Source organism: Maylandia zebra, linkage group LG10 (assembly GCF_041146795.1).
Source record: "Maylandia zebra isolate NMK-2024a linkage group LG10, Mzebra_GT3a, whole genome shotgun sequence".
Taxonomy (NCBI): Eukaryota; Metazoa; Chordata; class Actinopteri; order Cichliformes; family Cichlidae; genus Maylandia; species Maylandia zebra.
In genome coordinates, this window is record NC_135176.1 from 31843863 (window position 1) to 31859646 (window position 15784).

The following is a 15784-nucleotide window of genomic DNA, read 5'->3' on the forward strand; positions in this document are numbered from 1 at the left end:
ACTTGTTCAACTGGTCATTAACACAGACATCCAATCACACGGTGGGAGCTCAAGATGACCTGCTGAAGTTCAGTCTGAGCCCCACAATGAGGAAGATTTCCCTGACTTTGAAGACGAGCTGGTTTGAGTATTTCAGACGCTGCTAATCTGCTTGGATTTTCCTACCAAGCTGGTTTGAAAGGAAGGAAACAGTAACTCTGGCTTTTTCTGCTGACCTTTCCTCCTGTTGGTTATTGATAGTTGTTCAGCTCGTTCTAGAACAAACTGGTGCACTTAATATCAGTGTGACGCTGCATAAAGTGATGGAGGCACTCTGTCGTGCTTTGGTCTGGATGGAAACTCACTTTCACTGCAGGGCCTTCGAAGCCAACAGGACACCCGACAGAGGCCTCTTTGTTTTCTGCGTGTTAATGTACAGCATGTTCTCTACAGCCCTGGATCTCCATTCATGTATATCACAACTCCTATCATGTCTCAAAACGTCCGTAATCAGCCATAATGAGATAATGATTATTCGGAGAATTCCCAGAACTTTGAGATGCAAGCGTCTGATACTGCCTAAGTAACTTTATGAACTGTAATGAAGTAATTTATGTCCCTTTTGTAAAGAAAACAGTGGGTTTGTAGATATGAAGACTTGGAACGGCCTTTTTCTCGTCTTTCTCTCTTTCGTGTCCTTTGTCATCCACAGATTTATTCCCTTTGCCGCACACTTAGCGTCTCTGTTCTCTCTTAAGTGGAACATCAGAGAGAGAAGAGATCATTAGAGGAGAGGAGAGCGGGACAAAGGGCAGAGCAGAGACAACTAGAGCAGAAAATCTCAAAGTAGGATGAAACAGAGGAGAACCTGACGGAACAAGGCATCAGTAACCATCAGTCAGTGGGTCATCAAAAGGAAATGACTCAGCAGAGTAACAATCGAAGGGGCGCGCCACCCGAGTTATGTTCATCTACTGAGCCGGGCAGGGAGACAAAAAGATGACACGGACTACATCACCCACAAAGCAAACAGCATCTTTTTACTCCTGCAGCTGGTTTTATGAATGAAACTTCAGTCTGTTGGTGTAACTTGGCGATTAAATCGACAACCCTGACACGACGCCTCTGTCAGATAAAACTCAGGTTTAGAGTAAGCCAGTAGTTTGGATTAAAACGCTTCACAGCAGTAACAACGCTCACTGACAAATGTCGACACAAGAGGCTGAAATCTAACAAGCTTTATTATTATATATGCAGATGACACCCTGCTGTAGCTCGGCATCTATTGAAGTCAGTGTGTGATGCACTGGGTTAAGGATTCAGTTGAACTGGGCCAGTGTTTGGGCCTGACAGCGATACAATATTCTGTCCGTTTGTAACGATTTGATTTTGGTCTCAGTTGCTGAATGGTTACAGTTCAAAGAGTCGCAACTTTACGTTATCGTGTCTTTTATTCCATATTCACTGTGGAACCAGAAGAGAATGATTCCAGTAACACTGATGTCTGTTTACGTGAGCCGTTCGAGGCTGTGCTGCTGTTGTAGCGACAGTCACATGTACACCAAAAACAAAAACATACTCGCATGAGGAGGCTTTAGATTGATATCTGGGGTCGTTTCAGTTCATCTGTCCAGCTGTGTTTGAGGGAAAAAATAGAAACGCTAACAAGGAAACGTGGATTTGCATCTGAGACTCGTACAGATGCAAAACAACCCAGGAAGCTTCACGCACAAGCAAATGTGATTCACTGACGATCGGGGCGGTCGGCGTGAGAGACGAGGAAAAGAGCGAAAAGGTCAGACTGATCAATGCGACACTTCAGCAAGAGAGGTGTACTCCTCCGTCAGTCACAGGATCTCCAGTGCTCACTGAGGGAGGCCTGCTCCTTTATTCCTATAAGAAAGTGTGCTGCCTCTTTAGCATTTACATTCAGTCTTTCACAACAGTTCCTGCCTCACAAATGTGCTGAGCATGTTTCCTTCCTCAGAAAACATTTTATAACCTCCATTCTCTACATGGAGAAATAAGCGTCCATCTGACTTTCATTTTCTAGAGCCTTCTAATAATGCAGTACATCAGAAACAACAGTAATAATAAGATAATAAGAGCACATTTGGTGCCGGCTCACAGCATAACAGGGAACGACACTGATCCATGGAATAATCAAATACCAGCATATTTGCATAAACCTGCAGTTTTGCTTGCAGGAACTTTATTATTTATGTTATAAAAAGTCAGCTTTTATTTAGAAGGAAGTAAAAATGTTTGGGAAAGAAAAACTGTGTCGAAAGCAAATTTCATCTGATGAATTTTCTACGTTGTAAATAGTCACAGGGTATAAGGCGTGCTTAAGGTTGCGTGCGACTTTGTACTTCCTGTGAGGGTCTGATTTAATTTGAAGCTTGAAGTTTGTTATAGAAAAGAACCCAGAGTTTGTGTTTAGATTGTGACCTTTGGAGTGGGTGTTGGATGGATCTGGTTGCAGTTTTTAACAGAACTCTGAAAGTTGCTTCCTGAGCTTCTGAAGCTCTGAGGATTAAAAATGATGGAAAAAGATGTTAAAAAGCACCAAAGTTAAACTCATCCCTGTCCTTCAGGGGCCTCAAAGACCTCTACACACCAAACATCTTTCCTGCATTTGGACTCGCCTATTCTTAATCCAGCCTTTTACTCCACCGGAGTTTGCTGGATGAAGCTCGATTGATCAGATCCGATAAACAGATCCGATCAATCAGACATCAGTGTGCTCGCTTTGAGGTTTATTTTCTGCATAAAGGCGTTTATGTTACGCAATCAGTTTGCATCTGAAAAGTTTTGCGTTGCTCTTTCGCAGCACGCTCAGTGTGCAATGGGCTTAACCCGAGAGCATTCACAGACTGATTCTGGATTAAATAACGTGCACGTTTGTGTCCAGATAAACGAAGTATGTGAGAATTGTTTCTTCCATCAGTGTAGGCAGGCCTCCTGTAAAACAGTGCCGGCGGTTTGATTCAGATCTGTGTAACGATGACCTCGCTTGCCTCCGTGTCTCTGCAGAGAAGGACTACAGCAGCCTCTGCGAGCGGCAGCCAATCGGACGGCTGCTCTTCAGGCAGTTCTGCGAGACTCGAGCCGAGCTGAAGCGCTGCGTCAAGTTCCTGGACGCCGTGGTAAGCAGAGCCGTCTTCGTCTGACCTCTTCTCTTTGTGTGCCTCAGCATCTTTCTCTGCAGGGTTCAGACTGTCCTGTAAGCCCAGGGTTTATCAGCCTCCCACGTACGCATTAACGTGAAAACAACGTGACCAATCAGAGACGGAGAGGTCAGCTGACAGCAGAGAGGAACAGACACGATTAAACTGTATTATTAGAAAACTGTTTCTGAGTTTAAACAATACAGACTGAAAGTATCATCTGAGGGTTTGTGTGGCAGGAAAAGTGTGATACAGCTGTTTATTAATGAGTGTTTGCTTTAAGCTGTGAGGTCAGTATGACTGCAACAGTGAAAGAGGCTGACTGAGTTAGTACACTTATCAGTGTGTGCAAGGATCTGACATTTAACTACAGCTTGTAATTAATCAGTCAGATTAATGTGTTGTTTAGATGTGCTTCAGGCAGTTTGGAGACCTCATTGTTCAGTGCTGTGTGAGGAGGTGGAGGAGGTGGAGGAGGCGCTCCTGTAAGAAACCCTGGGTCATTCCTGTCATTGATGCTGTTAGGGAACGAGGCAGTGATTTCTGTACTGCTCTCTAAACTGCACCGGGTGTAACATCGTTATTTAGTAGCTTTAATACAAGCATATGACAGGAAATGAGGTAGAATATACAGCAGGCCTTTAACAGGAAACAAACACTTTGACATTTAAACGCTGTGATTATAGCACTACATGCACAATATTCACTCACTTTTAGCTGATTTTTGGCCTCCAGCGACTCACATTGATAAAGGAAGTTATCAGCTAAATGCTGCTCTCAGTTTACAGCAGGAAGTAACACACAGTAACAGGGCACGGTAAAGTGGCCTATTTATGCTTTTTTTCTGCTGTGATACATAAACAGTTTTTTCAGGATTCGAGTCGCCCAAAATAAATGCACATGTGCCCCAACTGTCCAAGCAGGCCAACGCCGAGCTGTGGGAAAATGTTCTTTTTTTCTCCGGGTGAACGGACCCTTCCAAAAGCTGATTGGCGAGTTTAATTACCCTGAATGCCCAAATGGAGCACTTGAAGATGAGGAGGAGGAAGTAGGGTTTAATATCTGTTTAATGAAATACCGGAACTCTTGACTTCTGGGAACAATCTGCGTCACTGAGTCGCTCTTTCCTACCTCCCATGCTGTGTCCCCGTCACACACACACTCCGGTGGGAATGAAACAAAGTGTGAGGGAAGCATTCCTGAAGTGAGCGGAGCGAGTTACGACTCGTTTACTGCAGCAGATGGGGTCACACAGTGTGTTTCTGTATCTAAAACCATTACAGTGGGGACATTTCTGCTTTATGAGGACATTCAGAGTGGTCCTCACAACTTCAGGGACCAGACGCAGTTTAAAGAGCCAGGTTCGTCAGGGGGAAGGTTTGAATTAAGGGTTTAGCCGGGAATCCTGATGTTCAGGTTTTTTAGTCATGAATTTGTTGATGATTTTTTTGAACGAGGACTTTCTGGGGACCACGACTTTCTTGGTGCCTCTGTGTATTACTTCATCACTGTCATCTATGTTTATCCTCTGGGGATATGCATACAAATTGAATATTAATCTACCAAATTATACTGGAAATATTTTGGTTTGAACCACTCAAAAGATGAAAAGGAGCACAAATCAGCATCAGGAAGTTGTTTTGAAGTTTAAAGAATTGAGGGGTCGTCCTCCGGAGACCACAGATTTGTAGATGTCCCTACGTGTTAAATATCAGTAATTCATCACTGTCATCTGTGATTATCCTCTCGAGATGTGTTTACAAAAATCCAGTCCATGTGATTACACTCAAGATATTTCAGTTTTATAGAGCTGCTGCATGTTGTCTTGAGTTGAGGGTTCATTCCCTGGGAAATCTATCCAGTCAGTGCAATAACAAGTTTGAACAAGTCCAAAATCTTAAAATCTGATCTGAAACCACCTGCTGGTGATACGGTAAAGTCAGAGGATAATCAGTGTTTGTAGGGTTCACTCTGCAGAGACCATGAATCTCTGTGCAAAAGTTCATAACAAATGAGGGTTTGAAGCATAAAGAGCTCTTTGACCTGTCAGACAGTATCACACTCAGAACAAAAACAAACATTATTCAGACAGGAAGTGTGGGATTATTTTATATTAACTGTCCTGGTTCATGGCTAATCCTGTCTGAGCTTAGGTAAGGGCAAGGGTAAGTCAAATTTCACCTGCTAATATGGGAAAGTAGTAAAAACAAATGAAAGCTGTCAGGTTGTAACTGCGGAGGCTCATCAGGTTGAGGTAATGTCAGATTAACCGTTTAAGCCTGCATTTCTTTAAGTTTTGCCAATTTGGTGTTATTAACAGTAGAAATGATTTGTTAAAGTGGATCAGGTAATGGTTGCAGTCCTATCTGCTGAGGTAGAGGAGGTTAATGAAGGCAGTCTGCTCTGCTCAGCTGACTCCAGTCTGATGGCTTTGCAGTTTTCAACTCGCATTCGAAGCAATTATGCTCCCTTTTACCCCACAACCGCTTCCCGTCTCGTCTCTGAGAGCCCTGCGAGAGGACGAGATGGAGAGGGGAAAATGAGATTTGAACCGTCTCCGCTGTCACTTAGCATTAGTTTACAGGCTCTCGCTGCCAGAGGGGAGAGGAAGCACTTTGGGGTTTTCCAGTCAGGCTCAGTTTACTGCAGGTCATTCACAGGGAGGAGTAGATGCAATCGGTTCGGGTGTGGGGGAGGAGGGCTACAAAAAGTCTTCAATTAACTCATAAAGTGGGTTTTCTGAAGCCGAGAGGAGGCTGCAGGGGACACACACGAAGCTGGTAGTTCAGCTGAGCAATCATTCAATAGTATGGGCTTTCAATACTGTCATCATATATTCACAGTTTCATCAGATCCAAATTAATGACTGAGTTATGTTTTTAAATGAAATGACATCTAGTGGTCATATGCAGAAATGCATGTAAAAATGAGCTTATGTGGAAAAAAAAAAGAAAAAAAAAAAAAGAGTTCACTTTAACCCAAACACTTCTCTAACTCTGTTTAGATAGCGCTATATAAATGCAATCCATTATTATTAGTCAGGTGTTTTGATGACAGGATGCTAAAAAAAATACAGCTAGCAGCAACATGGTAAAACCCAAATAAAATAAATGTTTTTAACCACATTTTTCTGGCAATGCTGAAACTGAAAACCACATCCTGGTACTCTTCTCTTTGTGAAGGTCTGGCAGTGTCACATTGTAGTGCAGAAATTCTCAAAACTCCTTAGTTAGCTTGAGATGCCAGAAACTACCTTGTTTGTCTTAAGTGCTAAAAACTCTTTAGTTAGTTTAAAATGCTAAAAGCTACCCAGTTAGCATCAATTGCTAAAAACTACTTAGCCTCAGAAGCTAAAAGCAACCCGGTTAGCATCAATTGCTAAAAACTACTTAGCCTCAAATGCTAAAAGCAACCTGTTTCGCGTCAATTGCTAAATGCTACTTGGTTAGCATCAATTGCTAAAAACTACTTGGTTAGCATCAGTAGCTAAAAGCTAATTGATTATTGTTAATTGCTAAGAATTACTTGGTTAACCCTAATTACGAAAACGACTTTATTTCAAGTGATTAAAAAATACTCAGCAATAATTGATAAGTTACTGAGTTTGCCTCAAACATTAAAATTGACTTGCTTGGATTTAATGCTAAAAGCTACCTGTGTAGGTTCAGGCGCTAAAGCCTTCTTGGTTAAACTTTCTTCGTACTAAGAAATACAAAGGCCCTAGAACATAATGTCACAAACAAAAAGTAAACTCAGGTCATGGCAGTAAATGAATTCACTGAGATAAGTTGAGCACAGTTTTGTCCTCAGATTGTGTTATTTGAGTATTAGCGCCTGCTGACAGCATGCTGATGTGTGCGTTTCTCTGCAGGCGGATTACGAGGTGACGCCGGATGAGAAGAGGAAGGAGTGCGGACAGGAGCTCATCGAAAAATACTTCAACCCAAAGGTACTTTCTGATGTTTCCTGTCAGGTCTGACATGGTTTTATTTTTATTAGGATGATATCTGTTAGTATTTTTGTTTATTGCCCACATGTACAGGATCAGAGATAGCTCAAAGCTCATTTCCCTCTGAAGCAGGAAGATATAGAAACAAGCCCAAACTGAAGACCAACGACCATCAAATGACCAAAAGGTTTCCACTGGCTTTTGGTCATTAAATGTGTCACAAACATAAAATATCTACAAAAATCACCTGAAAAGTGTCCAAACTGTGATGTTTAAAGAAAATTATTGCATTGGACGATCTTGAATTTGACAACAAAACATCAGTTTTGTTGTCAAAGTAGCAGAGGAGCTCTGTCGGAGTGATTTAAACTTTTATTAATGATGCATTCATTGACAAAAATATCAGACCAAAAGTCGTCAAATCTTTTCCATGTTTTACATTGTTTCTGTCTGTCGGTACCAGTGTGCTGTGACAGTGTGCACTATAGATTTATTTTATAATTTTATTCAAAATACATGTAAATTATTAAATTAATAAAACTCGTCATCACAGCAGACTGAATAGAGTCACTGAGTTTTGGACAAAGTGCTAAATTTATTTGTATTTTTTAGTTTTTTACTGTTATTATTTTTTCAGCCAGTTTTGTAGCAGAAGGTTCGACTGTCTTCTGTTAAATGCCCCCACTGTGGTTGAATTTTAAAAACACCTGCCTCTAGAGCGTCCCTGAACGCATCACTCAGGAGAAAGCGCTCAGTCCGGCTCGTCAAGAAGGAAATCTGATGGAAAATCAGATTTAATCAGCTGATGATGGATGATGATGGGAGCAGAGCCGCTCATTGGCTGACCTTATGATGATGTAACTACCTGCAGTCCTGAGGCCTGAACTATGAAGGAGGGTTTGTGAGGTTCAGGATAATCCTGAAGTTTCAGTGTCATGAAGGTGGTTCACTTCTCAGCAGGCGAAGGTTATGTTTGACATAAGAGATCACCGCCTGCTGACCAATCAGATCTCTGTGTTTGATAGTAAGAGGGTCAAAAGTCTTTTCTCTCTACCTCAGGTGTTTCCAGGCCAGGTGAGATAGGTAGTCTGATGCCTGACCAGCATCTGTGCTTCTGATACTCTGATTGGTCATTGCCTGTGTCAGGATCAGTGAAGCCAGATAACAGAAAGAAATCCTGGCCTCGCCTCGTAGTTCAGGCCTCGGTTCAGGCTGAAGCTCCGCCCTGATGTTTCCTGCTAATTCTGTGTGAGCGCGAACGTGCAGGTCTGAACCTGCAGACGAACACAAACACCTCCCAGCTCCGTCTCAAACCTCATCCGTCCGGCTCTCTCTGTCAGAGTTACAGTCGGAGCTGATTCACTGTTTTCACCTGGATTTCATGTGTTTTTTTCCCTGTGCAGTCAGAGGACCACGTGCCTGAGGTGGAGGAGGCCATGATGGCTCAGTGCACAGAGAGGCTGCAGCAGGAGGCCTGCAAAGACCTCTTCAAGGACTGTACCAAGTAAGATTGCAGGGTTTTTAAGGATTTGTTTGCTGTTCTTTTGGATATATTTCCCCAGTTTAATCAGATCAGCTTTTTTAAGGTTTGATTAATGTGCTTGTTCAGACTCTCGCTCACCTTGGACCCCAGGAACATTAAAGTTGAGAGGTTTTCACTGGGCAAGGGGATACTACCAAAAAACACACATAAACAAAAAGTGACTTGTAACACAAATGTAAAACCTAAGCTGTTAGATAAATCAAAGAAATTAAATCTGAGACCCCCCCACACACCTTACAGTCCGGAGTAAGCAGCCCTGAGGCTGAAACAAGAATCCTCAGTCAGTTTCAGACCAGTGAAACCAGTCCATAACAAACTGTTTTCAAAGAAAATCAGAAAAGGAAACATTCAGAGCTGAGACCATTCGCCAACCAAAGACGTCACCAGATATTATTATTAGGAAACCCATGAACAGGCCGAGGTGCTATTTCCTGACTCTAATGTACATCTAATGACATCAGAGTTTACAAACCACAGTGGAAACCCATAAAACCAAAATAATATGGTTGTTGACTCAATCAGTACTTTTAACCTTCCCTTTCACTGCAGTTGAGTAAAGCTGGGATCCCCACAGCACCATTTACAAACTGGAGTAAGAAACAGTTTCCGTTTCAGGGTAAATAAATTAAATCAGCTGAGTCAAATGTATTCTTTTACCTCGAAATATTTAAAATACAACAGCTGCTCTCTTTGTTCATGCTTTCTCACAAAAAGCCTTTGAACTCTAGGACTCGTTTATGGCGTCAGCATTTACCTGATGATGGTCAAACACACGAGTAACGGCACCAACAGCTGACTCCAACAAAATAAGACGAGCAGCGTCAGACAGAAAGATGAATGTGCCGCATCCAGATCCTATCTCAAGTCCAAGCTGCTTCACTTTACTGGGAATATCACAAGATCTGGAATATTCTGCTTCACCTGCTGCGGCTTTAACCCGACTCTGTGGATGGGCAGTGATGTGCGTTTTGTCTCTGCGTCACAAAAAAAGATTTCCCCCAGAATCTTCCCACTCAGACGCTTCATTTTATGGACACATGAAGGAAAATGTGATTACATCTACGTTTGAGAAGCTGCAGGTTTTCCGAGCGTGTGATGAGCTTGGAAACGAATCGGCGTTTGTTTGAACAATGCCCTGTTTGTGTAGGCGCGGCAGAGAAATTGCCACTTAATGTCAAATATAAGAGATTCAGTTGTGCAGATATGACAGACTTTATCCATTCTGCGTGAAATAAAACATCCCTTTGTGTCGAGGGTGTCGGCATTAGCGCTTATCCAGAAATATCTCTGGTAAACATCGAGGGCCCTGCAGAGAAACCGGCAGCCGGGCTTTGATGTCGGCCCCGTGCGAAGTCTTTAAAAGTCACAAGGCTCGAGTCCAACTGAAGTCACAGTTCAGAGCAGCGTCGATTTTTAGAAGGTGATAAAGTCAACGGTTTTTTCAAACTTGTGTCCTGAGTGTTGTGTGTGTGAGGGGTTATGATTGGCCCAGAGGAGGACCAAACGTCCGAAGAGTTCTCCGTCTAATAACGTTTGCTGGAGTGTTTCTGGGGTTTTTGTTACGCAACAATAATTCAATTCAGTTTTATTTATATCACACCAAACCACAACAACAGTCGCCTCACGGTGCTTCAGAATGTGAGGCAAAGAGCCGACAGCACTACAGAGAGATGCGTGACAATGAAATTCCAATAATCACAGGTTCATTTTAAAGCCCTGAGTCTTTGTAACGTCTCCAGTATCGGTGGCTGTTTGTCAGGCTGCAGATGACGTAAAACAAAACTAACTAAAAAAAGGAAAAGAAAAGTTTGACTTGAGCAGGTTGTAAAAATAATATGAATACATTTAATGCTGCTTCTCTGATGCGGTGTGCTAACAACACTCACATGTTGAGTAACGTCCTCTTCACCGCTGCGTAGGCGTGATGCAGCGCAGAGAGGCAAAATCAACACCGCGATCTCTGAACTGCAAATGTAAAGCAGCCATCGTGCGTCAACTTACAGCTGACAGTAGACCATTCAAAGCTCTGTGTGGGTCACTCTGTGGCTGCCCACCTGAGGGTAACCTGCAGTTCCTCTAACGTCCACCGGAGGCTTCCTGCAGGATGCATACAGGGCACCCAAGGATGAAACATTTATGGCTAACGCTGTAATTTAAAAAGCCTGTGCATCGAAGCAAAGTCTCATTGAGGACACTGATGACCGAAGAAGAGGTGTGTGCAAGAGAGGAGGTTTACTGGCAGACCTGCAGGATTTCAGGAGCATCCAAAACAGGAAATAAGCAAACGGGTTTGTGATAAAACCACGACAGACCCAGCGATGTTTGCATGCTTTGCAGCATCTTATTAACGGTTGCTGCACACTCAAACACCTTGGCTGCAGCTCACAGCCGGACACATACCAACAACAACAAAACTAATGACAACAGCACAGCCTTTTGCACTGGCGAGGTGATTGCAGATGCTGTGCAGGTGCGTCCATCTCACCTGCAGCAGCATCACAGACCACGCCTTGCCACAGAGTTAGTCTGCACTGTACCTTTTTTTTGTCTGGCTTTTAGATGACTCGACTAATCTGAGATCTCTCCGTTGTCCAGCCATCCGTCCATATTGCTTATCTGAGTGCAGGATGGAGCAGCACCTCCACCAGCTCATCCGCAGAGACAGTGTGGGACTCTGAAGCCAGACATGTTATATCATCTCTGCAGCATGTCCCTCCTCCTAGTAGGGGTCTGCTGGGAGGTGTCCTACTCAGTGTCCTGAGCATGGACTGACTTCTTTCGATGTGGAGGACCATTAGCTCTGCTCTGAGCCCCTCTGAGTCGTTTAATCACTAATAAAGTGTCACCAGGAACATCCCAACTCACAACAAAGTCATGTTCGACTCGGCAGGTTTGTGTCCACATGAAGGGAATAAAATACCCGAAAATCCTTCATTTTCCTGAGTCCAGTGTGAGGTTCACCTTAACCCAACGAGACCAGTGAGGTCACAGCAAACAGGAGACGCAGAAATAATTAGATTGTTGACTTAAATGACTTAAATGATCGGAGATCTCTCAGTGATGAAGCTGAATTCAGTGTGAAACTGACAGCTGTTGTGTTGTGTGTTTTCCAGACTGATCCACGACTACCTGAGCATGGCGCCCTTCGCAGACTACCTCGACAGCATGTACTACAACAGGTTCCTCCAGTGGAAATGGCTGGAGAGGTAACATTTAAGCATAAACACCAACTTTCTCCTTCTTTCTTTCTGCTCTCTGTGTGCAGCAACTTTTTCAACTTAAAAAAAATAACTCAGGCACATTCAGAGGCACTAAATCCTCCACAGGACCAGTACGAACACGCTCAGCTGCTTCATCAGTGTCCTTCAATCTCCCCGGGGGGGTGAGAACAGTCTTTACAAACAAAATCACCGTCACACGTTTAAAAATCTGATTTGGAAATTGCTCAATGGGGATGTTTCACTTTTCTGTTGAATACTATGGGGTAGCTACTCGAACAGACAGCCTACAGGGGGTTCTGCAGAATTTCAAGCAACACCCGAGGGCGTTTGCTCAATCATGCAGTGTGACCGAGCAGTGTCTAATCACGTCTTCAGAAATAAGAGATAAACGCTTCCACAGAGCTGTGCTGAGCGATAACAGGTTTACAGAAAAACAAAGGATGACAATCTCTCCAAACAGCTCCAACGTGTCCTGCAAACAACTCCTAAATACCTGAAGCAAGAGCAGCGATTCACCTTCAGCTACACTTTTCTATTCCTGGATTCTTTGAGGTTTGAAGGTGGGTGTGGCTTCTGTGACATCGTACACATCCTAGAGCAGAAAAAACCCAACTGCTCCTGGCACAGGGAGTACTTAAACAATTGGACTTCCTATAAAAATCAAGCAGTCGGCCCCTGCTGGTTGGCTGAAAGAGACGTCCATGTTTTTATACACAGCAGATGGCGCTGTAGATCGTTTTTAAATCACACCAGAAAATAGACACAGCAGGGTGTCTCAAATAGGGGTGGGTTTTTATAATCGATTCATCGATTAAAATCGATTCTGGCTTGGATAACGTAAAATCGATTCATTAAAATCCTGAATCGATTTTTTAATATAAATTTATTTTGCCCGAAATGCCAGAATCTCTGGTGACATCTCACAAAATTTCAAGAACCACCAAACAGTTAAGACAGTAAATGAGAGCAGGTACAGGGATTCTGCACATAGACTTAAACACACAGCGCGACCCGCGGATCAGAATCAGTGAGATGTCGCCTTTCTCACGGTCGGGGCTGAAAGCCGACAGCTCGCTGATTCTGATCTGTCGGCGGGTCCGCGCTTTGTGTTCACGCCCTTTATGAGCCGATTCTAAAGCTGTTACTTTGATGTCTCTCCAAACAATATTGACCGAACCAGCAGCAAAAGAAGATCCAAACGCTTCACATAAACATCGTCATGAATTCACTCAAGCAAATCTTTGTGAACCAGCAATGAAAGAAGTTCTTCTTCTTTAGTCTTGTGTGTCACACTTGTTTTTTTTAAGATTCCAGTGTGGCTTCCTTAGAAATGTTTGGTTAATTATGAAGCGACCTGCAGCTGCTCGAAGGACGCAGTGAAACCACTCAAGGTCACATCTGGCGACCTTAACTTTTCCCTTAGGATATTCTGTCACATGACTGCGCTGCCACTTTAACACACAGAGTAATTGGAAGAAATAGTTTCTTCTTTCAACACTGAGAAAAATATCCACAAGCCAAAATCCAGACTTCCCACAGGGACTTCTCCTGATGAGGATTCCCAGGAAACACCAGGGTCCTGATTCCTGGTATTCAGCTGTAAGCACGCTCTGATGAGTGCTTTGTTAATTTGTTTGTGGTGGAGTAAGCCGACACACAATGGCATAATGGCAGTTTTGTCAGGTTTTTTTGCTTCTCTGATGGTTCCCAGTCTCCACTTTGAAAACTTCAGCGATGCCGCAAACAAACTCTGGATCCTGCAGACTGTTTTGCTTTCATTGTTTAAACTTCTGCTCATGATGGATTAGCGGAAACAACACTCTTGGGAAACCAGGGAATCTTACAGGGATCCACGTTTAGCAGATATAAAACACAAGTCTCGTTTGTTCCAGCCTCACATGCCGTTTAACAGTTTTTTAAAGGGTTTAGCGTGATCGGTTTTCCGGGAACTGCGGAGGGTTGTTGACCTCAAACTTCTCAGTTCATCGACTGAAGTTTCAAGGACTAGCTCTGAATTCCTTCCTTTAAATGAGGCAAAATCATGAGAAATGAGCATCATAAGTGGAAGTTCTCTTTTAGCAGTAAAGCCAGGCTGCCGTGCTGCTGACTGACAGAGATTAAAGTCGTGGTCATTCAAGATGTCTCCACGCAGTTATCAGAGAGACAGCTTGAGCCAAGAAATTGTTTTACATAAAGCTGCATGTCATTTTTAGTCACTCTAAGAGGGCAGTAGAAAATTTAGCTCATTTATAGTTCGGAAATATAATTCACTGATTTGCTCAGTGTAGTCAAAAAATTTACCTGAAGTTGTTTTGCTCAGCAAGGCTAAAAGAATTATAGTCAGGTTTGTGCTCAAAAGATCAGCGTTGCTGCTTTACCAGGTGTAACAATTAAGCTTAACATCCAGGCATCCATGAAAACAGGATTTATGAAATTTAACGGAGTTAGAAGTTAGCAGGAAGTTAGCTCGCTAGTTTGCACCTAAACATGAGATAGCATGCTCTGACTGAGAGATTTCTGAAACATTCAAACGTACAGCTCTGCTATCACTTCCAACATAAATGAAGACAGGAAACTAAACAGCAGTGATGTTTGTAGGGTTACTGAAGTTGGACGAGCTGGTATATAATGTTGTGCTACCTGGTGGCTAGCGACACAGCTATGTTAGCATAACATAAACACAGTGAAGCTGGAGGATGAACGCTTTTTTCCACTTGATAAAAGTTAACGTGAGAGTTCCCGATGGTTAGGGACAAATGTAATCGCATGGCAGGATGCTGTAAACGGACCAAACTTCAGCCAGGAGAACAACTGAGATAATCCATCCACAATACGAGGTTAGTCATTGATATACTGCTGCATGGGCTGGGCTGGAGTTACATCGTAAGGTTTTGAAAACTGAGCTTTAAAAACACAACACAGAGTAATTTAGGCCTGGAAGCAGGATTCATCACGTCATCACTTAAAGATAGCATGTGGGGTCCCACAGGGCTTAGACCTTGGACCTCTTTATAGAAATAAACTAATGACTGCCAGTTATGTCTCATTTAGTCCTGAAAAGAAAGAGTCCTCCCTGTACTTCTGTCTGCCTGGCATTAAAAACTCAATGACTTCTTGCAGTTTAACTCAGAAATATGATCAGAACAAAAACAAGGATTGTAGCCTTATCCAACAGGGACACTCCCCATCTTGGACTGCTAAGAACCAAAGTAAAGCAATCTAAACTTTATTCAGATAGAAAATAATTAAATGCCTAATGGAGATTATGGTATTTTCATCTTGCCTTTGGTCTCCAACAAGATTATAAAACATAATACCTCAATTTCTTCCAGCCTCCTGATCAGAGGCCAGAAACTGATAAATAAGCCTAAATTTGAGTAAATGTTCAACTAAAGCTACCAAGTCACAATCTGAATAAACCTCAGAATCTCTGCCTTTTATTAACTTAGGCAAAAAGACACAAAGGGACAAAACAAATCTGACATTTGGATTTAATTGGTGAACTTAAAGATGAACAAAATCTTTGTGCTTCAAGTAAGGAGAGAAAAGTGTCAGACGTGACGACAAGAAGGAAAGTAATTTTTCCCTGTCAGTACTTCTTAAAAGCTTCTCTCGTGCAGGCAGATTGCTCTCTTGCTGGAAAAACGAGACAGACTGACTAACTCAAGAGAAGAATACGCCCGCAGACTAATGGGGCTGATTTAGCAGGGCTGGGTAATGGCTGATAGTAAGCAGCTGATGATGCAGGAGTGCAGTCAGAGAGAGTGAAGAAACCTAAACGGGGAAACTGGCTCTCAAAGTAATGTCAATAATTTATTATTTGCTTCCCACCCTGTTAGCTAGCTGTGTCTCAATTTAAATCAGAAGCTGGATCTGTGATTGTTTTTCGCCTGTATGTGGAGTTGTGTTGTTTGTAAGCTAA

At 42.8% G+C, this 15784-nt stretch overlaps 1 protein-coding gene across 2 annotated transcripts in view; it reads left to right on the forward strand.

The window, feature by feature from the left end:
- grk6 (G protein-coupled receptor kinase 6) overlaps positions 1-15784 on the forward strand; it is a 48715-nt gene that overhangs the window by 18381 nt on the left and 14550 nt on the right. Inside the window, exons 3-6 of one of the 2 annotated variants that reach the window (XM_004556836.4) lie at positions 3016-3128; positions 7021-7098; positions 8502-8602; positions 11755-11847. In XM_004556836.4, the coding sequence (XP_004556893.1) occupies positions 3016-3128; positions 7021-7098; positions 8502-8602; positions 11755-11847 (385 nt within the window). Of the gene's footprint in view, positions 1-3015; positions 3129-7020; positions 7099-8501; positions 8603-11754; positions 11848-15436; positions 15662-15784 lie in introns of those variants that run through there. The other variant, XM_024803923.2, reaches the window with a different exon arrangement.